The sequence below is a fragment of the Scyliorhinus canicula genome, chromosome 5 (assembly GCF_902713615.1).
Source record: "Scyliorhinus canicula chromosome 5, sScyCan1.1, whole genome shotgun sequence".
Taxonomy (NCBI): Eukaryota; Metazoa; Chordata; class Chondrichthyes; order Carcharhiniformes; family Scyliorhinidae; genus Scyliorhinus; species Scyliorhinus canicula.
In genome coordinates, this window is record NC_052150.1 from 188,634,663 (window position 1) to 188,661,071 (window position 26,409).

General features: G+C 43.7%; 1 protein-coding gene across 3 annotated transcripts in view; it reads right to left on the bottom strand.

Moving 5' to 3' along the window:
* LOC119966490 (kinesin-1 heavy chain) overlaps positions 1-26,409 on the bottom strand; it is a 152,840-nt gene that overhangs the window by 79,178 nt on the left and 47,253 nt on the right. For 2 of the 3 annotated variants that reach the window (XM_038798261.1, XM_038798262.1), the window contains exons 2-7: positions 21,064-21,151; positions 6,361-6,434; positions 5,795-5,899; positions 5,265-5,313; positions 364-419; positions 186-273 (exon numbers count right to left, since the gene is read on the bottom strand). In XM_038798261.1, coding sequence (XP_038654189.1) covers positions 186-273; positions 364-419; positions 5,265-5,313; positions 5,795-5,899; positions 6,361-6,434; positions 21,064-21,151 — 460 coding nt within the window. Of the gene's footprint in view, positions 1-185; positions 274-363; positions 420-5,264; positions 5,314-5,794; positions 5,900-6,360; positions 6,435-21,063; positions 21,152-26,409 lie in introns of those variants that run through there. The other variant, XM_038798263.1, reaches the window with a different exon arrangement.

Sequence of the window (26,409 nt, forward strand, 5' to 3'; positions counted from 1 at the left end):
AACTCCACTTGATCAAAACACACAAGTACAAAATACACTTGCAGCGCTAGTGAAGTTTTTTTAAACTTATTTGCCAAAATTAGTTCCACAAAACTGCAGATTTAAAATCAATCACAACCTTTCAACACTACAATGTTGCACATGTGATTGTTTGGTTCTAACTTAACAATGGCAGCTAGACTTACTTGTAACTGCTACATGTCTGTTGGACTTTCCTTCATCAATTGTATCCATGACCTCATCAGGACTGCAGACAAAACGCTCAGTACAGCCCTATGCCAGGAGAACAAAAAGAAACAAAGACGAGTCTTGCAAACAAAATATTATATGATGGGAAATGCATCTTTGGTACCTTTTACTCACCTTCACATAAGGAACTCTATTTTTATCTTCATGGACAGAAAGATTAGTCTTGGACACTGCAAACATAAAGGAACAATGTTTTATCTCATAATTCAATAGTTCCTGTAATTAAGGTTTCATCAAAATATAATATTCAACCACATACTTAAATCCCTTTCTCTTTCATCTGGATTTGCTTTCCCCAAGTTTCTTCTTCGTGGAACATATTTTGACTGTATTCAAAATGCTCTTCGTTAAAGACAGCTCTTGTTCAATTAGTTTCACTTGCTAATCTTTTGATTCCAATTTCTGGGCCAGATCTGTTCTTACCCCCATTGAAGTTGGCTTTTCCCCAGTTAATGATTCTTATTCTAGATAGCTCCTTGCCCAATTCCATGATGCAACGTTCACAGCCACCTAAATGTTCCCCTACTGACACTTGATCCACTTGGCCCACCACATTCTCAAGAACCAGGTCCACCAATGCCTCCTTTTTTGTTGTACTGGAATGCTGTAGAAAATTCTCAACACTCTCTAGGAATTCTGCCTCTGTCTCGGTCCTTCCGTTGTAAGATTTTGATAATTCTACTAATTTTTAGGGTTTGTTGTTAGTTTTCAACATCAACGTATTTACCAACATCAATGGATTTTACTCTTTAGCAACAGGTTAAATAGTTCAGTTTGAATTTCTGTTAGTGAGACAATTGGCAATCAAGACAGGTGGGATTCATTACAGGATGACAGCTATTTGTTTGAAACTACACTCAGTTATGACTAAGTTAATTAAGAGCTTTTTTAAAAAATCATGAATGGCAGGAAAGTAGTTTGACCATCTTTAAACATAACCGATGCATTGATTTAATTGATTAACTATATATTTGTTGGGTAGAACATCTTTCTATATTAATATTCTGGTCGTAAATGTTCTTTACATTTGATTTTAAGGGTTTTATTATGTGTGAGACTTGGGTTACATTTCTTTTTGCAACTATTCTGCAACCAAAAGGTAATATGTTATTTGTTCACAATGGAATGTCAACTCTGGAGACCAGGAGACAAGAGATTTACATGTCTCGTCAGAGATGACTTGCAGCCTAAGCCAATGGAAGAGGTGAATTTGGATTATTTCTAAATAGCAGATTCTGCAATAATGAGAAAGATAAAAGTTGGAAAAAAGTGGATTTTTATTGATGCCATGTTACTCTGGTTTCTAGAGTTTCTGGACACAGTTCAATGTCACTTCAAAGAGCAAGACGAGAAATACATCACTTTGGCTTGCAATGCTCGAGGACCCCTAGGAACTTGAGGGATGAGAAACTTCCATGTTGTCTTCACTGTTTTGTGTCAAGTCTACCTGTAGGCAAATCTTGCTTAATAAATTGTACTCGATTCATAATAACTAGTTATTTGTACCTTATTAGATCAGGCACAACTGAGGACCCTAGTGTCAGAAATTAAGAATTCAGGCGGACTCCCGGTGACAGGGATGTGCTGAGTAGTCACACATCATCAGGTAGCTCTCCTCCGAAAAACTGAATAATAGGCACTTTTAGCCAAATTTAGCCCACAAAAAAAAAACGGACAACATCCCCTCACCCTTAATAACAAGAAATATATTAAGGATGCCAGGAAGCAGCAGTTAAAGAGGCCGCAGAGACACCAAAAACTGTGGCAAGGGACAGGAGTAGCGAGCAGCAGACCCACAAGGTGAGGGCCCCCTGGTCACCCCAGAGAGGGGGAGACTGGCGACCTGAAAAACGAGCACCCACCACACCCCCGGCTAGGCGATGGATTGAAGACGTGCCTCACCAGGGAACTAAAGGAGTTGAGACACGATATTAAGGCTGAAATAAAGGCGACAGTCAAAGTGGCAGTGGCAGAGTGGGAAAGAGATTGGAGGCCCAACAGATTACAATAAAGGAGCTGGAGAAAGCCTTGACGGACCAGAGCAACCAAATTGTCATCCTAGAGGCCAAATTAAGAGGTTGGTGGCAACCCAGAGGAGCCTGAAGCGAAATGCGGAGGACCAAGAAAATCGGTCAAGGCGGCAGAACATCATAATGGGCCTGCCAGAGGGAATCGAGGGCAGGTACCGACCAATTGCGTGGCCCAAAATAATTTCCTGACTAGAATTTCGTTTCACCGTCCGTATTCCTTTACACATTTTTCTTTTTGTGGAAAAACATGTTTCAATACACAAATTTTTGATGTTTGGTCAACATTCCATCCAAATAAAGTCAAAGTGATGTGGAGGTGAATATTAAGATAGCTTCACATTATGTCCACTTCTACCAATGTTAACTACATTAATTGTTTATGCAAAAATACTCAAAAACGGAGATAAAATAATTTAGTAGTCTTAGAATCATTTTTTTAAATAACCAGCTGATCTTAAAATGGCGTACAGATATCAAGGCCTACGCTTCCCCGTTAAACTCTTTCAAACAGTTTATACAGCGATAACTAATTCGAAGAGTTCAGGTAAAATTGTGTAAAAGCAAAACTAAAGTAGTGCTACAAAATCTGATGGTTATGTGTGACCTTATAAGCAGTCTATTATCTATAAGATACAGGACTCTGCGCAGGAAATTAAGTTTTGGGCATTCTCCGGTGGGTAGACTAAACTTTCTAAATAATGAATCATTATAAAATCAACAGATTTATGCTAGTTAGTAAAACAAACTGCTTGCAGAGAAGTCAGGTTTTTAATTACACTGTCAGCCAACATCCAAAACCTAGTTTTTCTAGAAAAAGAGTTAGGAACAGAAGGCAAGAGATTATTGGGTATCAGTTGTTGCTTTTATACAATACAAAAATACCTGCATACCCTCGCACAATGTTATAAATTATTCAATATTTAACATTTTCAGCATCAATACCATTATTTAAAAATCAAATGATACTGGGCAGACTATTATGACTAAAGTGAGCTAGGATGGCATTCAATAAATGCCAGTGAAATGTTTCTCAAAATAATGTACGCCAAGCCTATATAACTGAGCAAGAGTGAAATATATATTACATAGTGGTTTCACTCTCAATGAGTATTGGTAACATCCACCTTCATTTGCAAGGAACCAACTCAAATAATGCAGATTGAGCTTACCCACACCAATCTGTGATAGTGATAGTGTCTAGAATCAAAAATCCAATAAAAAAACATTTATTTTTAAAATGAGATAGTGTCTAGAATAAGTAGATAATTCACTGAGCAGTGGGAACAACTCTCCAGTCATAAAAAACTGCCACTCCGCCAGTGGTCATAGCAGGAGGAAAAATTAAAAGGAAACGAGCAGAAAAGTAGAACAGGGAGAGATGACTAATGCCAGTATCGACAACTATTATGAAATCCATACTTTGTTGAGAATGGAGGTCAGGAACCTCAACTTCCGATGTATCTCAAGCTTTTGCGCACCCCCATCCATGAGCGGGCTGTACATGCAGTTTTGCATTTTATTTGGTGTTCTTTGGGTCCAGTGCACAGATCTGAAGAAAGCATGCCACATAAACCCAGATGTGACCGGGAGCACCATTGAGAACAAATCTCCCAGGCAGGGGATGGGGCCCAAAAGAGAGTCCCAGAGAGGGGACAGGAGTGAGAAGTGGTCCTAGTTCAGTTAAAGAGAGAGAAGAAAAACTGGCTCCAAACAGAAAGGGCTGCAAAGAGCAGACTATACGCGAAGAAGGCAACTGCAAGTTGTTGACTTCATGCTGCAGACAAAGAGCAGTTGTGTTCTGCTCAGCAAGGCCAATGAGCTGAAGTTTTGTTCGCAAGCTGGTGCTCGAGTATATACTTGGGAATCCAGGGGAATGGAATCTCAGGAGACAAGATGGAAACCCTGCGATGTGGCCCATTGTTGATGCAGTCCAAGTTGGAGCAGGTTGTGCAGAAAATTTCAGGTTAGAGCTTCAAGAAGGTAAAGATAGATATACCTCCTAGTCAGAAAGACGAAATTTCAGAGATTGGTTGACTTGTTACTGACATCTGGGTGGGCTGTTGAGAAATCCACGGACTCGGTTTTGGTTGCATTTGACATTTGTGCAAAGTGGTATGTTTGACCAGTTTGTCTGTTAATTCAATGCACCTCATCTTAACCCTGAATGTTAGAGTACAAGATAAATAATGTAAATTATTTTGTCTTTTTGACCTTGTATAGTAAAGTTCATTTTTGTTTGTTCAAAACTTGTGGAATCTTGTGGCTTTATTCTCTTATTTAAATCTCAGACCTTACCTACTTTAAACAACACCTTTATTGGTCCCCAATAGATTACCAAAACTTAGGGGTGTGGTCTAACATCATAATATTTCAATTTAGATAAACTGTTTCTTTCCTACAGTAAAGCAATTATTTTGTGTGGCAGCAATCTTTAGTTGTGTACAGAAATGTAAAATTTTTCCAATGGCAAAAAAAATAAGGCTCCAAGAAGAATTGTTGGCAGATGACCCAGTTCTGAAGAAAATTGGAATGATGTGAGTGACAGTAAAAAGCCTCACATCAATGATTACAGAAAGTTCTTCAGGAATAAAGTATACACTACTCTGACCACATAGCAAAGAAATTGTGACAGGGTAGCACAATTGCATTTGGCCAAACACCAAATCTCAGAAAAATAAGAGTAACAGAAAGCATGATTTAACTCCATCTTGCAGTTGGAATTTCACGATGCACCTCAGAAGTTAACTTTTTTTTTAATATAAAACAATTTAAAATATTTAAAGAATATTGGCCATCATCTTTAAATCTACAAAGCTATAGCCACACAACTTCTGCAACTGTGCCGAGGACTTCAACTGAATTTTATTTGGCAACGCCACTTCCAAATGTATAATTCATGTACAAAAGGAAATCCCCAGTGAGTGATATAAAGCTCAAATTACCAATTCATCATTATAAACACTACTTATATCAGAAAACTCTTACCATCTAAAAGATCCCTAATCTTGTCCATGTAAATTTCAAAATATGAAACCTGGAAGATACAAGTTAAATGACAGCAGTTAATCTCAAAGAACATGGTAATGTTCATTAAAATAAGAGATGGTCTCAGAAATTCTTTAACAGTTATATTACTCGTCTAATATTCCAGCAAATGCAAACAAATCCCAAAGCAGCTGTTTTGAGGATTTTTTTAAAAATGTCTGCAAACAAAACAAGTGAAACCAGTAAAAGGTGATGGTTGTTGCCAATGGATTTTAAAAAATGCAACTGGTTCACTATTGCCCTTCAGGGATGGAAACCTTTCGTTCTTATATGGTCTGGCCAATACATAACTCAATTACTCTCTAAAAGTGACCCAAGCAAGTTACTCACGTGTATCAAAGCACTACATGGACAGTGGTTGAAGAAAAAGTTGCAACATGACCTTCAAGGACAACTAAGGATAAGCACTGAATAGCAGCCTTGCCAGTGACAGCCACATCCACTAAATTTGCTTCAAAAGGCACTTTTACCTTGATGTGGAATTCCAAATTTTCATCCATGGAGTAAATGTAATTAAAAATATCTTGGGATATCCTGGGAATTATTCCCATACAATCAGGATCATGAAGTGTTCCCTGTAAGTAGAAATACAATGATATTATAAATGACAATCAGACATACAGTCCCTTAAGCCAAACAAGTTAACTGTTGCATTCTGAATAAATAAGTTAACTGTTGATTTCAGCAGGAGGGAGGAAAAGCTCAGCTTTTATAGCCCAGTATTTCTACTGCTCTGCAAATAAATCTGCAACAACTGGTCCTGAATCACTGTCGTAAAGCAAAACGTTTCAACACTTAGACAACTCTAGGGGTAAAAACCCAAGTTATGTAGGTGGAGGTCTTTTTATATCTTTGGAAATAGATTTCAGCAGCCAAAGCCCAGTGCCCATGCCAGCAGTATTCAATTTGTTCAAAAGCAACCAAAAATTGTTGCTTTTACAAATAAATTGTGATTTGGCAGGCACAGATAAATAATGGATGAATACCAAGTACACTCCTTTTGGTGATCGCACAGATGAGTAGAGAAAACACTTACTTCCATAGTGTGAGTTTTACCAGAGGACGTCTGCCCATATGCAAATATTGTACCATTGTATCCATCAAGTACATCTAGAAGGGGAACAAAAAATAATAACAAAGTGAGCACAAACTGACCATAACAAATCTCCATGCCAATCTGTTGCAAGTACTTCAGCACAAAAACACAATAGGAGAAAACCATATGCCCCATCAAACCTGCTCTGCTATTCAATACGTTACTAACCTTGGGATTCAATTCCTCTTTTCTAGTCGCTTCCCATATCCCACTATACACATCAGCTATACAGGGCCACATCTGCAGTATTGGTCTCCTTATTTAAGGAAGAATGTAAATGCATTTGAAAGTAGTTCAGAGAAAGTTTACTAGACTGGGTGCGTTATCTTAGGAAGGAAAGGGAGGCACACGTGGTTAGCACTGCTGCCTCACAGCATCAAGGACCCGGGTTCGATCCCGGCCCTTATCAGTGTAGAGTTTTCACATTCTGCCAGTCTGTGCGGGTCTCACCCCCACAACCCAAAGATGGATTGGCCCCGCTAAATTGCCCATTAATTGAAATTTTTTCAAAAATCTTAGGAACGTTGGACAGTCCAGGCTTGTATCTTAGAAGATTAAGAAGTGACTTGATCGAAACACAAGATCTTGAGTGGTTTTGACAGGGTGGATGTGGAAAGGATGCTTCCTCTGGTGGAATAATCTAGAACTGGGGATGTGTTTAAAAGAAAGGGGTCACCCCTTTAGGACAGAGATTAGGAGAATTATTTTCTGAGGGCCATGAGACTTTGGAACTCTGCTTCTATCACCTTTTGAGGGAGAGAGTCTTTGAATATTTTAAGGAAGTGATGTGAAAAGCTACCATGAGTAGCCAGGAATGTGGAGTTGCTGTTATAATCAGATCAACAGTGATCTTACTAGATGGTGAAGCAGACTAAGTGGCCAGCTCCCAACTTGTATGCTGGTATAAAATAGGCTCTTCCAATGGGCCTCAAATTCTGCATGAAAAGGCATCATAGATGTACACTTTGACTGTGATCTTGTGCATCCCCACTTTTTGCTATCTATCACTGCTAGCTATGCCTTCAATCACCCAGTCTCACTAAATTTTCCTCCTTAAATCCCCTAGCAACTCTAGTTCCATCGATTTGTTAAAATCTACACTTTAGGTTACACCCCTGGCTTCATACTCATTTTCCCCCAAATGCTTCTAAAAAGAGCCGTGGGACATTTTTCTACAAAAGGCTCGATTCAAATGCAATTTGTTGAAGTAATATGCAAAATGGACTGGTCCTATGATGTGATGCACTTTGAATTCCAAAACATGTTTGACGAAGCCTGCAAAAAGAAACTACAACTAAAGCTTTAAGCAGTGGGGATTCAAGGCAACAACCAGGGATAGGAAATTAGCAAAAGAACTGGACACACGAGTGTTTGTTAACTGAATGATGGCATGGGTGGGGTAGGGGCATACTGGAGTAGAGGACCAGAGGGATGGTATACAGAGTTCTGACAATTTCTGATCTTAATTAATAATTTGGATTCCGCAACTCAATGCAAATTTATATTTGAAAATCATGACATTTGCAAACTAGGAATGACCGCTGAATCGATGGAAGCATAGCAGAAATTTCACATTTTTTCATTTGTTCATGGGATGTGGGGTTCACTGGCAAGAGCAATTGCCCATCCCAAATGCCCTTGAGAAGGTGGTGGAGGAACATTTTCTTGAACTGTAGTATAGTTTGCATTGATTCCCCCAGGTTTCAGGATTTTGAACCGTTGAAGATGAAGGGGTGGTTATATATTTCCTAGTTAGTATCACAAGTGACTCGGAGGGGGAAACTTGCAGGTGACCGTGTTCCCACATACACATTGCTCTTGTTCGACTAGGCAGTGGAAGTCATGAGATGGTAGGATGCTGCCAAAGAAGCCTCGGCAAATTGCTGCAAAGCATCTTATAGATGGATGACATAGGTTCAGATTCACCAATTGGACAGCACGGTAGCACAGTGATTAGCACAGCTGCTTCACAGCTCCAGGGTCCCAGGTTCGATTCCCGGCTTGGGTCACTGTGCAGAGTCTGCACGTTCTCCCCGTATCTTTGTGGGTTTCCTCTGGGTGCTCTGGTTTCCTCCCACAGTCCAAAGATGTGCAGATTAGGTGATTGGCTATGCTAAATTGCCCGTAGGTTATGAGTTAACGGAGATAGGGTGGAGGTGTGGGCTTAATTGGGATGATCTTTCCAAGGGCTGGTGCAGACTCGATGGGCTGAATGGCCTTCTTCTGCACTGCAAATTCTATTCCATGTAATCGCAATGGCCAAATGCTAAGTAGCAGTGGTTAGACTCTGTCTGGTACTTGTACGGTGCAAATGTTACTTGCCACTTATCAGCCCAAGCCCGAACACTGTCCATATCTTGCTGCAGTTCAGAGTGAAACTGCAGCAAATCTCTTCACTTTATGATAGAAGGAGGTCATTGATAGAGCAGCTACAATGATTTGGCCTTGGACACTGCACTGAGGGACTCCTACGGAAATGCTCTTGGGCTGAGGGGATTGGCATCCAACCAACAATCATTTTGGTTGCGCTGGGTATGACACCAAACAATGCAAAGTACCTGTCCCGATTCACATGGCCTTCAATTCTCAGGTTCCTTGACGCCATTGAGGCAGTCACCCCATCTCATCTCTGGAATTCAGCTCTGACATGTTTAGATCAAGGTTCTAATGAGGTTTGGAGCCGATGGCCTGGGCGAAACCAGAACGGAGTATCTAAATGAATTACTGGTGAGTAAGTGATGTTTGATAGCAACTTCCGGTGGCGTCCATGGAGTGAAAGCTCCCGCTCATGGTGGTCGTTTTGTGGCTTTTACGACGGATGGTTGTAGGAATTTTGTGAAGTAAGGGTGTAGAAGCAGGAACAGAAGGAGGGGACCCCTAGTTTATGGAGCTGCGCCCCAGGAAATATCGGAAAAGGAGGAATCAGAAGTTGGTAGCGAGCGAGGACCAGATTTTGAGTGTGGCAATGGCAGATGCGCAGGGTTTGGCCCCGCCAGCTCAGTGGTCGACGGACCAGTTGATGAGATTCTTGAATGAGAAGTTCTCCCAACAATGTAAGGAGCGTGCGGAAGACCTGGCCCAGGCGGTGGGCTCGATTAGGGCAGTGGTTGACCACGTGGAGGCGAGACTGACGACCCACGGACAGGCGATCCAGAGGTTGGAGGAGCAGGAAGGGGAGCACGAGGAGCAGTCCACCTCGATGGCAGCGGATGTCAGGAGACTGCATGACCAGCAGAAGCGATTGCTGGAGAAGGTGGAGGACCTGGAGAACCATTCTCGGAGGCAGAACATCCGGATCGTGGGTCTGCCCGAGGAGAAAGGAGGATCGGATGATGGTGTGCATGTAGGAAACATGCTGGAGAGGCTGATGGGGGAAGGTTCGTTCGCCAAGCCATTGCAGGTGGACCAGGCCTACATGGCACTTATGCGAAAGTCCCAGGGTGTGAGCCCCTGAGGGTGATGGTGGTACGACTGCATCTGTTCCTAGACAAGGAACTTATTAGGAGATGGGTCAGGAAGACGAGGCGGTGTATGCGGGAAGATGCTGAGATCAGAGTGCACCAGGACTTGGGAGCAGAACTCGCAAAGAGGAGGGCGAGTTTCGACAAGGTCATGTCCACCCTGTATGCAAAAGGAATAACGTTTGGACTGCTTTACCCAGCCCGTCTATGGGTGACCTATGAGGGTCGGGAATTGTACTTTGGCTCGCCGGAGCACGTGGTGAAATTTATGGAAGACAATAAGCTGATGGGAGAATGAAGACCTTGAGCTTTAGAACAAAGAACATTACAGCGCAGTACAGGCCCTTCGGCCCTCGATGTTGCGCCGACCCGTGAATACATTCTAAAGCCCATCTACACTATTCCATTATCATCGTATGTTTATCCAATGACCATTTGAATGCCCTTAGTGTTGGCGAGTCCACTACTGTTGCAGGCAGGGCATTCCACGCCCTTACTACTCTCGGAGTAAAGAACCTACCTCTGACATCTGTCCTATATCTATCTCCCCTCAATTTAAAGCTATGTCCCCCTCGTGCGAGACATCACCATCCGAGGAAAAAGGCTCTCGCTGTCCACCCTATCTAATCCTCTGATCATCTTGTATGCCTCAATTAAGTCACCTCTTAACCTTCTTCTCTAACGAAAACAGCCTCAAGTCCCTCAGCCTTCCCTGATAATATCTTCCCTCCATACCAGGCAACATCCTGGTAAATCTCCTCTGCACCCTTTCCAATGCTTCCACATCCCTCCTATAATGCAGCGACCAGAATTGCACGCAATACTCTAAATGCGGCCGCACTGTGACTGCGGGGAACTGAGATATGAGCTACGTTCTGTAAAACTTTAAACTTTCAACGTTCAATTTGCGATGTTCGAAATGATGTTTGAGGCTTTGTATATATATTTTCTTTTTCCGTTTTTCATTCGGTTCGGTGTGGGGTCAGCTGAATAGATAATACTTTGTTACGGGAGGAGAGGTGGACCTTTGTGCTCAGACCTTGGGAGGGATTGTTTGTTTGTTCTTGCTTCTTGCCATTGTTTTGAAAGTTTGCATTAAGAGCAGGAGGGAGGGAAACCAATGGGGGGGTAGGATGATAGGCACTGAGTCTGCCAGGCTAGCTGGGAGGGTTAGTTCACAGAAGCAACGTGGGGGGGGGGGGGGGGGGGGGGGGGGGGGGGGGGGGGGTGAGCAGAAGACCAACGTAAAGGGAGGGGGGGGGGGTTAGACTGCTGATGGGGAGAGGAATTTTAAGGCAGTAGAGGAGAAGAGTTGATGAAGGTAGCTGCCAGAGGGCGGGCCAGGTGAGGTGTGGGGCACGGGCCAAGGGCTGGCCTATGAGAGGCTATGGCTGATCGACAGGGGGTAGGGTGCCCCTGGACCAGGTTGGTCACGTGGAATGTTCGTGGACTGAATGGGCCGGTCAAAAGAGCTTGGGAGGCCCAATCGGGCATGGGGAGGTGATAGACTGACTGGGGGTGATGCAATCGGGTACGGCTCCGGGACCTGATGGATACCAGGTAACGTTTTACAAAAAGTTCTCCCGGTTGCTGGGGCTGCTCCTAGTACAGGTTTTTAATGAGTCCAAGGAGCTGGGGGTGCTCCCCCCACAAACGCTATCGCAGGCTTCGATTTTCCTTATTTTGAAGCAGGATAAGGATCCAGAGAGCTGTGGATCATATAAGCCGATCTCTCTTTTGAATGTAGATGCGAAGTTGCTGACAAAGATCTTGGCCACATAGAGGACTGTATCCCGGGGGTAATAGGGGAGGACCAGACGAGATTTGCGAAGGGATGGCAATTGACGTCCAACATTAGACGGCTCCTAAATGTTATAATGATGCCAGCGGAGAGGTGCGAGGTAGAGGTGGTAGTATCCATGGATGCAGAAAAGGCCTTTGATCGGGTGGAGTGGAAGTACTTGTGGGATATCCTAGGAAGGTTTGGGTTAAGGCAGGGATTTGTGGATTGGGTCCGGTTGCTAGAACAGGCACCGGTGGTGAATGTAAAGCCAAACGGGTCCGGTCAGAATACTTTAGTTTGTGTAGGGGGACAAGACAGGGATGTCCACTCTCCCCACTGCTGTTTTCCCTGACCTTAGAACCCTTGTCAATGGTCCTTAGGTCTTCGAACGTCTGGCGGGGGATAGTGAAGGGGGGGGGGGGGGGGGGAGCATAGGGTCTCTTGCTCTATGCGGACAATTTGCTCCTTTACATAACAGACCCGTTGCCGGGGGGGGGATGACTGGAATTATGGAGATATTGGAAGAATTTGGTCGGTTCTCAGGCTACAAGTTAAATATGGGTAAGAGCGGACGGCAGGCAGGAGGCGGCCGCGCAACGGAGGGCTCCCGATCGGGAACGGCATTTTCGGGACTTTAAGCCCGGTCCCAGGGTCCATGGAGGCGCCAAAGGCACGGAGAAGGTGCAGAGGAGGCACAGCAGAAGATGATATCAAGGGTCGGTAAGAAAACGGCCGTTAAAAAAGCAGCTGAGGGCCCGTTGGGGAAAGGCAAAGTCACCACGGGGTCACCAGGGAAAAAGGAGGCTGGAGCACCAGGGGAGGCCGCATTGCTGAAGGCTGAAGAAATAACCACGGTGATGGCTGCAGAATTCAAAAGGCAGTTCACAAAACACCTGGAGGCGATGAGGAAGGTTGTGTGTGTGCTGGTGGAGGAGGCGATTTCCCCGGTGGCGACGGCGGGTGCAGTGGCGGAGGTGCGGGCGCAAGGGGAGGCACTGAAGGAAGTGGAGGAGACGGTGTTGCAGCACGGTGATCAGCTTAGCTCGATGGGGAAGGAGATGCGGAAGGTTTAAACCGGCCAGTGAACGGGAGTGAGGTGGGGGGAGGGGCTGCGGCCATCGGAGCCTGGCAGCACAGGGTCCGAGTGGTCTTGCCGGAGTGGAAAGTTTGGGGGGGGGGGGGGGGGGAGAGAGGAGTTTTATGAGAGGCAGTGGGCGGGAGGGGAGGGTTTACAACTCTTGAGTATCACATACGGTACTCTTTCAGAGGTTGGACGGCGTTGTGTGTGCGTGCGTGTGCGCGCATGCGTGTGGGGAGGGAGAGTGGATTTTATGGTGACCATGGGCGGTGCCAGACTCCTTTCTCTTTTGTTTCCACCGTGGGAGGGTTTGTTTTATTGGATGCATATATTGGCAGATGGGCCGTTGTTTGGGCGGTGGGAGGATGGGATCGTTGTTATTGTTAAGGGGATTGACTTTGCATTTGTTACCGTTTACTGTTTGGGGGTGGGGTGTGAATGTGAGGAAAATGTGAAAATGGAGAATAAAAACATTAAAAAAAAAATATGGGTTAGAGCGATCCAGATACGAGGGCAGGAGAGAAGACTGAGGGAGTTACCGTTTAAAATGGTGGGGAAGAGTTTTAGGTACCTGGGGATGCAGGTGGCTAGGGACTGGGGTCAGCTCCACAAGTTAAATCTGGGCAGGGTGGTCGAGCAAACAAAAGGAGATTTCCGTAGGTGGGACATGCTCCTGCTGTCATTGGCAAGGAGGGTACAGACTGTGAAGATGACAGTCCTCCAGAGGTTGCTGTTTGTTTTTCCAATATCTTCCAATTTTAAAACCCAAGGCTTTTTTCAGGAAGATGAACACAGCAATCTTGGGTTTTGTATGGGGCTGGTAAGACCGAGGGTGAAGGTGGTACTTTTCGAACAGTGGCACGGTTTGTTCCGGAGGACTGGACGGGGGCTTTAGGAGGTGGCAGTGGGCAGGGATTGAGAGATTTGGGGATCTCTTCATTGAGGAGGGCTTCCTGAGCCTGGAGGCATTAGACAAGTAATTTGAGTTGCCGGGTGGGAAAGGGTTTCGGTACCTGCAGGTACTGGACTTTGTCCGGAGGCAGGTTCCAAGCTTTCCTCGCCTCCCTCCAAGGGGACTACAGGATAAGGTGATGTCAAAAACTGGGGTTGGCGAGGGGAGGGTTTCGGAGATATACAAGGAGTTGATGGAGTGGGAAAGGGTCCCTATCGGGGCGGTGACGAGGAAGTGGAAGTTGGACTATAGGAAAAGGCCTTGAAGAGAGTCAATTCATCCTCGTCGTGCGCCAGGCTTAGCCTCATCCAGTTCAAGGTGGTTCATAGGGCTCATGACTGTGGCCCGGATGAGTAGGTTTTTTTTGAGGACATGGAGGATAGGCACGGGCAGTGTCGGGGTAATCCAGCGAACCACTTGTACATGTTCTGGGCATGTCCGAAGTCAAGAGGATTCTGGCAGGGATTTGCGGACGTCATGTCAGAGGTCCTGGAAGGGATGGGTGTGTGTGTGTGTGTGTGTGTGTGTGTGTGTGTGTGATGGGAGGGAGGGACTTGGAGCCTCCAAAGTCAGGAGTGTGGGTTAGTGGGCAGGGTTTCTCAGGCTGGAAAAGATTTAGTTTCCCTTGAGGTTCACTTCAGGGGCTTGCTCCGAGATGGCAGCCTTTCATCAACTTTTTTTTTTTAAGGAAAACTAAACATCAGCAGAAAGGGAGAGAGAGAGGGGGAAAGAGAAAGAAAAATGAGAGTCACGGCAGTGTAAAATAAGAGACAGGGAATCTAATATATGGATAGTTAGGAGCTAGGGCGGGGGGGTAGTTGGTTATGTTATTGTAATATTGTTGCATATGTCGCGCCGGTAGGCTGTTTAGAATGTCAATTTGTTAAACTGAAAATTAAATGCTTCAATAAAATGTTTTCTAAAAAAATAAGTGATGTTTGATAGCACTGTTTACCTTTTTCATCATTTAGCTGATGATAGTGGATTGATTGAATGGATTAGACATGGATTAGACATATCTAGGCACTTTTCTGTTGGACAAATGTCAGTGATGCAGCTGTACAGGAATAGTTTGGTTAAAGGCATGGGTAGATCAGGAGCACGTGCTTTCAGCACATCAATGTAGATGCTTTCAGGGCCCATAAGTTTTGTTGTACTCAGCTCTTTCTTGATATAGACTGGCATCTGTTATGGTGCGGACCATACGAGGCGGCCAAAATGGATCATCTATTCAATTTTTCTGGTAGAAGATGTGTACAGCTACGTACAGCAGACACGCAGAGGCTGCCTCCTCCTCTGGTTAGTTGCTCAAGTGCCACAATCATTCATATGGGAGGACTATATAGCATTGATCTAATCAAATGGATGTGGGTTTGCTTAGCTCTCTACAATATTGCTGTGCATGTTTGTAACTTCACCAGGTTGTCTGGGATGATGGTTGAAAGATGCAATTTTGTGAGTATGACTGAATCAGGCTGTTGCTCGACAGTGCACAATTTTGGCACAACTCCCCAGGTGTTAGCAAAGATTGCAGGGCTGGCTGGATTTAATCTTTCTTGGATCAGGTCCAGCGCCAAGGTCAATGCTGGGTAATCCATGTCCAAATACAGCAAGACCTAGACAAAATCCAGGCTTGGACTGACAAGCAACAAGTAACATTTCATAGAATTTACAGTGCAGAAGGAGGTCATTCAGCCCATCGAGCCCGCACCAGCCCTTGGAAAGAGCACCCCACCCAAGCGCACAACCCAGTAACCCCACCCAGTGTTCTTTTGTGGACACTAAGGGCAATTTACAATGGCCAATCCACCTAAATGGCACATCTTTCGACTGTGGGAGGAAACCAGAGCATCCGGAGGAAACCCACACAGACATGGGGAGAAAGTGCAAACTTCAAACAGACAGTGACCCAAGCCGGGAATCGAACCTGGGACCCTGGAGCTGTGAAGCAACTTTGCTAACCACTGTGCTACCATGTTGCCACACAAATGCCAGGCACTGACCAGGAGTTTCTCAGAGCATCTAGGCCTAACCATCTTCAACTGCTTCATCAATGATCTTCTCAGGCAGCGTGGTGGCGCAGTGGGTTAGCCCTGCTTCCTCACGGCGCCGAGATCCCAGGTTCGATCCCAGATCTGGGTCACTGTCCGTGTGGAGTTTGCACATTCTCCCAGTGTTTGCGTGGGTTTCGCCCCCACAACCCAAAGATGTGCAAAGTAGGTGGATTGGCCACACTAAATTGCCCCTTAATTGGAAAAAATGAATTGGGTACTCTAAAATTTTTTAAAAACAATGACCTCTCCATCAGAAGGTCAGAAGTGAGGATGTTCACTGATTGCACAATGTCGTGTGTCGTTTGTGACTACATGCCCCTCAGATAAAGAAGCAATCCATGTCCAAATGCAGCAAGGACTGGGCATTATCCAGGCTTCAGCTGACAAATGGCACAGGGCATCAGCACCACACAAATGCTAGGCAATGATTACCTCCAACAAGAGAATATAACCATCGCCTCGTGATATTTAATGGTAACCATCGTCGAATCCTCCACTCTCCAACATCCTAGGCGCTATCATGGTAGCAGTGGTTAGCATCGTTACTTTACAGCGCCAGGGTCCCGGGTTAGATTCTCGCTTGGGTCATTGTCTGTGCAGAGTCTGCATGGGTTTCCTCCCACAAGTCCCAAAAGGCGTGCTTCTTAGGTGAATTGAACATTCTGAATGCTCCCTCTGTGAACCCGAACAGGCGTCGGAATGTGGCGACTAAGGGATTTTCACAGTAACTTCACTGCAGTGTTAATGTAAGCCTACTTGTGACTAATGAAGATTATTATTGACTAGAAACTGGATTAGCCATATAAATACTGTGGCTGTAAGAGGTCAAAGGCTAAAAATAGAGTAACTCACCCAGATTCCCCAAAGCCTGTCCACCATTTACAATAAAAAGTCTTACAACACCAGGTTAAAGTCCAACATGTTTGTTTCAAACACTAGCTTTTGGAGCACTGCTCCTTCCTCAGGTGAATGGCCACCATTTACAGGGCACATGTCAGGAGTGTGATGGAATACTCTCCATTTGCCTGGATGAGTGAAGCTCCAACAACACTCAGAGAAGTTTAACACCATCAGCAGACCGCTTGATTGGCACCTCTTCCAAAAACATTCGCTCCCTCCGTCACCAACACACAGGTGACAGTGTGTACGGTTTCGAAGATGCAATGTACAAACTCAGCCAGACTCCTTTGCCAGCACTTTGTAAAGATATGACCACTACTATCCAGAAGGACAAGGGCTGCAGACACATCGGAACACGATCTGCAAGTTGCACTCCAAACCACACACCACCCTAACTTGGAACTATAACACCGTTCTTTCACGGTCAAAATCCTGCAACTCCCTCCTTAACAGTACTGAGTTTACCTATACCACATGAACTGCAGCGGTTCAAGGAGGCAGCTCATCACCACCTTCTGTGATGAGCAATAAATGCTGACCAAGCCAGCGACATCCAGATCGCATGAAGGACTAAAAAAAGAAAATTCTAGTCTTAGTTGTATGGCCATTTCAGAGCGCAGATAAGAGGCAACCACATTGATGTGGGTCTGGAATCTGATCAGCTACTGGGTAAGGACAACAGAATCCCTTTCCTAAAAAGGACTTTAGTGAACCTGTTGGATTTTTATGGCAATCTTTTGGTTTCATGGTGTTCATTACCAAAACTAAGATTTTATCACATTTAATTGACTGAACTCAAGTCCTCAGCTTCTGTGGAGGGATCTGATGTCGCTGTTTCCTGTACTCCATAATTAAACTCACTCAGCCATGGGTGAAGTTGAAGCAGATAGGAATTTTAGCGAATTGAACATTCAAATATTGCGTAATGGCCATTAAAAGAAACAGAATGAACTATATTGATAAGACAATGCAGTACAAGTAATGGAAGATGGTGGCCTAGTGGTTAGCACAACCGCCTCACGGCGCTGAGGTCCCAGGTTCGAATCCCGGCCCTGGGTCACTGTCTGTGTGGAGTTTGCACATTCTCCCCGTGTCTGCGTGGGTTTCGCCCCCACAACCCAAAAATGTGCAGAGTAGGTGGATTGGCCACACTAAATTGCCCCTTAATTGGAAAAAATAATTGGGTAATCTAAATTTATAAAAAAAAAAAAAAAAAAAAGAAAAAAAAAAAAAAAAAAAAAAAAAGTAATGGAAGATGTACTGTATCTTCCTGTAATCATCCAAATGTTGGCACCTCTGACAGCACAGCATTCCCTCGGTACTGCATGCTCAAGTCTTTGGGTGGGACCTGGACCCACAATCTTCTGACTCTTGAAATTGCTATTAACAGAGTTCACTGACATGGATAGGAGAAACATGGGATTGAGTCTAGAGAAGCAGCAGCTTTTAAGGGATATCAACAAATTATATTTTTTGGCATTCTTAACATAATAATGTCCAATGGTGCTTAACAGGAGCATTTTAAAACAAAATATGGCACTGAGATGCACTTTTGAGGAAAGTGAGGTACGAGGGGGGTATTCTTGAGCTTAGGTCCAAAGCAACTGAAAGCATGGCTACAAACAATGCAGTGCTTAATACAGGGATGTTTGAGACACCAAATTTCAGAGGGGTGCAGATATCTCAAAAAAGCATATGGGACATGGGGCGATTACCAAAATGAGGAGGAGCAGGGTAGTGAAGGATTCAAAAGAATTTCAAAAATCAAGACGTTTCACAATATGGGTCCGTGAGTGATAGAACAGACCTTGCTGTGAGCTATGCTACAGGCAGTTTTGTATAAACTTAAGTTAATGGAGAGTAGAATGTGGGAGATCAGCCAGTGGCGTATTAGAACAGTCAAGTCCCAAGGTAACAAAGGCATGAATATGCATTTCAGCAGATGAGCAGACAGGAGAAGTCAAGTGAAGGTGGAAGTAGGCCATCTTAGCTGATGACGCAAGTAATATGAGGCATCAAGGTTGGGAACACTGGCTTTTTTGAGACTGTTGCCAGAGAATGGGATGGAGTATACAAGATAATATATGATATATTATAGAAGGTAAATCTTCAACAGTACTTCAAACTATCCTGGCAGTAGGGTGCGGGAGAGGGCTGCAAATTCAAATAAAGGGCAAATTGTATGCTTACTAGCAGGAAGTTCAATGAGAGCAACTTCCATTTATATAGCACCTTTAATGTAGGAAAACGTCGCAGGATGCTTAACAGACACAAGACAAAAATTGAGTGTCAAATGTGACATTATGTGACAAAATACTTGGTGTTGAAGAGGATTGTCAAGTGGGGTAGAGAGTCAAAGCTTCACAGCACAGCAAGAAACCCTAGGCACATCATGTCTGCACCTATCTATTCTAATCCTATTTTCCAGCACATGGGCCAGTAACCTTGTACATTATGGCGTTTCAAGTGCTCATCCAAATATTTAAATGTTAGGGTTCCTGCCTCTATCACCCTTTCAGATAGTTAGATCCAGATTTGCACCACTGTCTGGGTGACAAGGTTTCTCCTCAAATACCCTCTAAATCTCCTGTCCCTTCCCTTAAAATCTCTGCTCCCTGGTTATTGATCCCTCTGCCAAGAGGAAAAGTTCCTTCCTATCTACCCTATATATGTCCCGCATAATTTTGTACGTCTCAATCAGGTCCCCCTCAGCCTTCTCTGATCCAAGGAAAACAACCCCAGACTAATTAAGTCTCTCTTAGCTGAAACTCTCCAGCCCATGCAACGTCCTGGTGAATCTCCTCTGCTCCATTTCTAGTGCAATTACATCTGTCCTATAGTGTGGCAATCAGAACTGTACACATACTTTAGCTGTGACCCAATGATCGTTTTATACAGCTCCATCATAACCTCCTTGATTTTATAATCTGTGCCTCAGCTAATAAAAGGCAAGTAAGGGCAGCACGGTGGCACAGTGGTTAGCCTTGCTGCCTACGGCGCGGAGGACCTGGTTCGAATCCCGGCCTGGGTCACTGTCCGTGAGGAGTTTGCACATTCTCCGTGTCTGCATGGGTTTCACCCCCACAACCCAAAGATGTGCAGAATAGGTGGATTGGCCACGTTAAAATTGCCCCTCAATTGGAAAAAAAAATTGGGTACTTTAAATTTAAAAAATAAATAGATGGTAAGTATCGCATATGCCTTCATAACTACCAAATCTACCGGTCCTGCTGCCTACAGGGATCTTTGGGCATAGACCCAAAGGTCCCTCTGGTCCTCTGTACTTCCTAGCACCCTATCATCCATTATGTATTCCCTTGCCTTGTTAGTCCTCCCAAAATGCATAACCTCTCAGCCCATCTGTATCTTCCTGTAATCCAAGGTTCCTCCTCACACATCAATTTTTGCACCATCTGCGAATTTACTGATTACATCCCACACATTCACACCTAGGGCATCAATCCCTGCAGTACACCACGGGACATAGGCTTCCAGTCACAAAAATAAACTTTGACCATCACCCTCTGCCTCCTGCCATTAGCCAATTTTGGAACCAATTTGCCAAATTGCTCTGCATCTTGGAGGCAGAGGGGATTAGGGAGGAAATTCCAGAGTTCTACATGCAGTGGGCTTTGTACGGATTAGTGGAAGCAAACTATAAAGGAGAATCATAACATTTCTGGATGATTGAGCTACAATGGACTGAAAGGGCTTGCTCACCTATACTACTTGACCAGTTTGTTAAAATGCCACTATTGCAAATTTAGTACGGGATGTCGTGATTTTGAAGTAAAATTGAGCGCCACTAGCAACTGGTCTTCTCAGGACATTTTGAATAGTAAAGATTAAAAATTGCTGTGATCCTTATTCCTGATTACTAATGCGGATGCTGGGTCAGGACAGGCCACGGATGGGGTTGGGATCTCCCACGTGTGGGACACGGTAAAGTATCTTCAGGTGCAGTAATGTAGTTTTTGTAAATAGCTCTCTCATGGATGCAATTAAATGAACCACCAGCGAGGTCAGAAACACTCTCATCAACTAACAATCTATATTGGTCTGTTTGAAAACAAAAACTACACAAATTTTTACTAAATCCAGAGTTTGTCTCTTGATTTCTGAGATGATGCATTCCCAATGGCCCATACAAGAATAAAGACTTGGACAAAGTTTGTGGATTGCAAGATCCTCCTTACCAAGATTGTATGCAAACAGAAGTAAAGCAAAGCATTCACATGCAAAACATTTGTGGCTAGTGAAATCAAACAATTGTATGCACGAGTATATTTTGCCAAGTAGGCAATATTAATTTGAATGCAATATAATATACTGTGCAACTCAAAATTGTTAATACTTTGCAATGGAAAACTTATAAAACAAATTCAAACAATCTATATTTCATTCACATAACTCACCTTTGACAATATTTTTTGCACAGGCATTGTACACTTGTTCTTGTGTTGAATTTGATGGGAAAACATAGTCATACACATAAGACTTGCCCTGGGGGGGGGGAAAAAAATTGGATTAACACTAAATTTGAAAAATATTTTGCACAGAACTTTTAATTTATATTTATTCCAAATAGCAGTACACTGTATAAAAACAGTTTTGAGCCAAAGTATTCATATATAGGTGAAAATTCATTACCAACTGGCTGCAGCTGTTTTGCTCATCAGCATGCTGTTGAAACAAATACTACAGTGCAGAAAACTAGAAATCAAAAATAGAAATTGGTGGCTTCCAAAGAAAAACATGTGAAGTCTAATGTTCAAAAATAATTATGTATTTCTGGAGACAGACAACTGACAGAATAGACTATTGCCACTGAGAGAAAATTGAACCGAATGAATTACATCTCTTGAACAAGGCTATATTAATTGGGCCTGGTTGAGCATAGTGGGCTAAACAGCTGGCTTGTAATGCAGAACAAGGCAGCAACGCGGGTTCAATTCCCGTACTGGCCTCCCCAAACAGGCGTCAGAGTGTGGCGACTAGGGGCTTTTCACAGTAACTTCATTGAAGCCTATTTGTCACAATAAGTGATTATTATACACCACATAATCAACATAGTACCTAAATGGCTAATTTTTACCGTCTCCTCCTTCTTGCTACTCTGATAAAGTTAAATGAAGGGTAACCCAAAAGCATTAAGTGTTCAAGATATCCCCAAATCTACAACTGGATGACAAAGGTTTAAAATTAAAAGAGGGAAGGAAAGGAACTTAGATTTGCTTACGTCAAGGATGGTGAACAGGCGATTGTTCAGAGGGATGGCGGTGTGGAAATATGGGAAAATTAGACTTGAGGAAATAGTGATTGAGGGGATGCAGGTTAGCTCTGTTGGCAAGAGCTTTGTGCAGAGAAACACCAACAGCACAGGTTTGATCCCTATACTGGCAGAGGTAGAGGCATAGAATCATACAGCACAGGAAAGACCCTTTGGCCCATCACAATTGCGCCAGTCAAAAACAACCACCTAACTATTCTAATCCCATTTTCCAGCACTTGGCCCATACATAACCTTGTACGCCCTGGGATCACAAGTGCACATCTAAATATTTATGTTACGAGTGTCTCTGCCTCCACCATCCTTTAGGGCAGCGAATTCCAAACCGCCACCATCCGGTGTAAAATTGTTTTCCTCACATGCCCTCTAAACCTCCTGCCCCTTACCGTAAATCTATGACCCCGGCCATTGATTCATTTGCAAAGGGGAAACGTTTGTTCCCGTCTACATTATGCCTCAATTTTATACATCTCAATTATGTCCCCCCCCCTTAATCTCCTCTGCTCCAAGGAAAATAAAGGCAGTTCCTGGGTCTGCCTCCTTGCCCCCTGGTGATCAATAACTCTCCGTCTACAAGGATGTTCATAGAATCATAGAATTTACAGTGCAGGAGGCCATTCGGTCAATCGAGTCTGCACCAACCCTTGGAAATAGCACCCCACTTAAGTCCACACTTCCAACCTATCCCTGTTACCCAGTACCCCCATCTAACTTTTTTGGACACCAAGGGCAATTTAGCATAGCCAATTCCCTAACCTGCAAATCTTTGGACCGTGGGAGGAAACCGGAGCACCTGGACGAAAACCCATGCAGACACAGGGAGAAAGTGCAGACTCCGCATGACAGTAACCAAAGCCAGGAATCGAACCTGGGACCCTGAAGCTGTGAAGCAACTGTGCTGCCGTTGTATGAAGAGAGACAGAGGGATGAAGAGAGGCAGAGGGAAGGAGAAATCAATTGAGTCACAAGAGTCAAGCAGGCTTACATTAACACTGCAACAAAGTTGCGAAAAGCTCCTAGTCGCCACATTCCGGCGCCCGTTCGGGTACACAGAGGGAGAATTCAGAATGTCCAAATTGCCTAACAACACATCTTTCGGGGTTTGTGGGAGGAAACTGGAGCACCCGGAGGAAACCCACGCAGACACAGGGAGAACGTGCAGACTCCGCATGACAGTGACCTAAGCGGGAATCAAACCCCAAGTCCCTGGCGCTGTGAAGCAACAATGATAACCATTGTGCAATGCCACACTGGGCTAAATCGCTGGCTTTGAAAGCAGACCAAGCAGGCCAGCAGCGCAGTTCGATTCCCGTAACAGCCTCCCCGAACAGGCGCCGGAATGTGGTCACTAGGGGCTTTTCACAGTAACTTCACTGAAGTCTACTCGTGACAATAAGCGATTTTCATTTCACTTGCCTGCATTTAGCCCATTTCCCTCTATGCCCACCCTGCCCATGAACAAACTGCTTTTTATTTTTTTATGATAAATTTAGAGTACCCAATTATATATTTTTTACAATTAAGGGGCAATTTAGCATGGCCAATCCACCTACCCTAATTCCATTCTCCTCCCATCTCCGAAAATTTCCATCCCACTTCCCTGGCTCAAATCTATGGTTCACCCAAATCGGCCTTTCCCTCGACCCTGCCCCCAACCCGAAGTGATGTTGAAACTGCCCCCAAATTCTCAACGAAGCTATTACTACCGGACTAATCACAGATTATTTTGACCATTTGTAGAATAGGCGAGTTATAGTATACACTAAAAATAACAGGCAATGACTTCAACAACCCCAACCTCTCAGTCTTGCATCAAATACCACAAATGAGTGTGTGGCCATAGGTGCCAAGGCCACCCAATGGTAGATTTAAGATTGTTGATTCATCTCTGCACTGTCCTGAGATGGTGCTTGGTATTCAGAAAGGAAGAGATTTAAAAATAAATATGACCTGTACTAAAATGAAATCAGAAAACACAGATGAAATATACAGGTCCGTCAGCATCTATGAAAAAAACCAAGGTTTCAGGTACACACCTTAAACCTTCCCTTTTTCAGAAGCTGACAAGTTTTTATGTACTTTAAAATGTATTAAAATCCCTTTAAACTATGTACCTCGCCTGCTGTTTCTGCTAAAGCCCTATTTCTTCAACCAACCCTCGAGTCACCTTTGATTTCTTCTCTAAAGGTTTAGCATCCATTCTACATGGAATGCGTCTTGGGAATTTTTCAACATTAAAGGCTACATAAAATCATGTGTACAAGGTGTTGTGCTTTGGTCTTCTGCATATACATTTAGATATTGGAGTGTATCCATCCGTAGTATTTTCGTTTAAAACAAAATCAAGTTTGGGTTTCACTGTTTTGGAGCCAACCCAGCATTCCATTCTTAGTACAGTAATCTGAACAACTCCGCTTTCCCCATGAGCTGAATGGAACACAAAAGTCCAGACAAGATCTCAAGTCAAATTAAAATTATAAATTTGTTACTTCTCTACTCCCTCCCAAACTAAATGATCACAATAGGTTACTGTTTCACAGACAGCAACCGTCTCATGCTCATCAGGAAGCTATCTTTTATCTAAATCAAAGGCAGCCAGTCCTTGAAGGTCACGCAACTTTGGAGGGACGTGACAGTTGATCTCAACCGTTCTTACGAGAGTCAGAAGCAAATACTTGTAGAGCCATCAGAAGCAAAAAAATCTAGGCTATTTTTCCATCCTTATTCCACACTACGCAGTGTTCTACTAGCATAGACAGGTTTAGTATGGATTTGTATAAAGAATACAATATGCGCTGCATTCACTTGCTGAGTTTGGTGTAGCCACAATGAAAATCAGACTGAATATTCAGAAATTCCACTGAAAACATAATTTCCACGAGTGTTGGACAGGAGAATTGATTCACAGAAATAAACTATCGAAACAATATGGCTCTACAAGTATTTGCTTCTGACTCGCGTAAGAACGGTCGAGATCAACTGTCATGTCCCTCCAAAGTTGCGTGACCTTCCAGGTACTTAAATCAATCATTCAGAAAGGCATGAGAATGATAATTGTTGAACAACTTTGGGTGCATGTAATAACTTGGAATGAAAAGGGTAAATAAGTTTTTTTAAATGCCCTTGATGTAGGTGCTGAGATTGGGAGTATTCAAAAGGTTCTGAATCCCTGGACATCAACAGCAGATTCCCAAGGATGAATAGTTATCAGAAATAGAAAGAATGTAGAGGATGATAAGGAAGCTAGCATTTACTGGGCCAAGTGTAATGATGTCAATGTTATTATATCAGTAGAGTGCCATTTAATTCACAAGATTACATTTATCTACACAAAAGGTAAAGTACATATAACGTTTGGGAAATGAACACAATTGCAACCAATAAGAAACATTGCTGACATGCAGCTGGGATAGCAAAATGCTATAAAGGACCACCAAAATGGGGAGTCATAGTAAATCCTCTGCAGGAGAGAGAAACAATGCCAGACCAGTTTTCCATGAAGGAAAAAGTATCACTGTATTTGCTTGTCTAAATTGGTCTTTAATATCCCATTCTGAAATAAAAAGAGATCAATATCCTGTTAAAGCGGTGATCCGTGCTGCTACTTGTTGGTACGCCCACAGAACATCACAAATAAACATTTAAAAATTGATGTAAATACACATTCATATGGAATTACATTTGACAGACTGAAACACAAAATATACCGGATGCACTCAATGTACCTGGCTAACAATACCTTGGCTTTGATTTGCATAAGTAAAATTTGAAAAATGTACTCTGCTCCAGATGGTTAGGCTATTGCCAAGCTAATGAGCTGAAAACCATTAACATAAACAATGCAACTTCTGAGCCCCATGTGGAAAGCACTCGTCCATAAGAAAACTGAGAATGGTTGGGTCAAGACGTGTGTTTTTTAAAAAAAAAGATGGGTGATGACCACAGATCTAAAAGGAGACACAGTACCTGAAGAGAAGGAACTGTTAACAATATCAGCTACATGAGTCCGGGAAGGGATGTTAGGTGGTCAGCAGTTTAGTGGAAATAACGTTGAGGGACCAAGAGGTGACTCTCCAGCGAAACAATGATAATGGTAATGGTAAGTGACCTAAGCTGGTGTAGGTATTGAAGAGTCCATTACTCGTTGCCCAGAGTGCGATTGTGGACTGCTATCTTGGCAACAGAGTGGTTGGACGATTAGCCCAGCAACACATCTATTACACAATGTGTAGACAGCCACACCTGCACTTTGCGTAATTAAATATGCACCGTGGCAGGTAAGCTTTAATGGTTGAGAATGAGTCACTACCTGTGGGACAGGTTTCCGTCAGTGGCAGGGAGTCAACTTGTTTTGATGATTCCTTCGTGGGATGAGGGCGTGGTTGGAAAGGCCAGCATTTGTTTCCTATCCCTGATTGTCCGAGGTGGCAAGGTGCCCTGAAATACTGGATGCATCATCTTCTAAAATTCT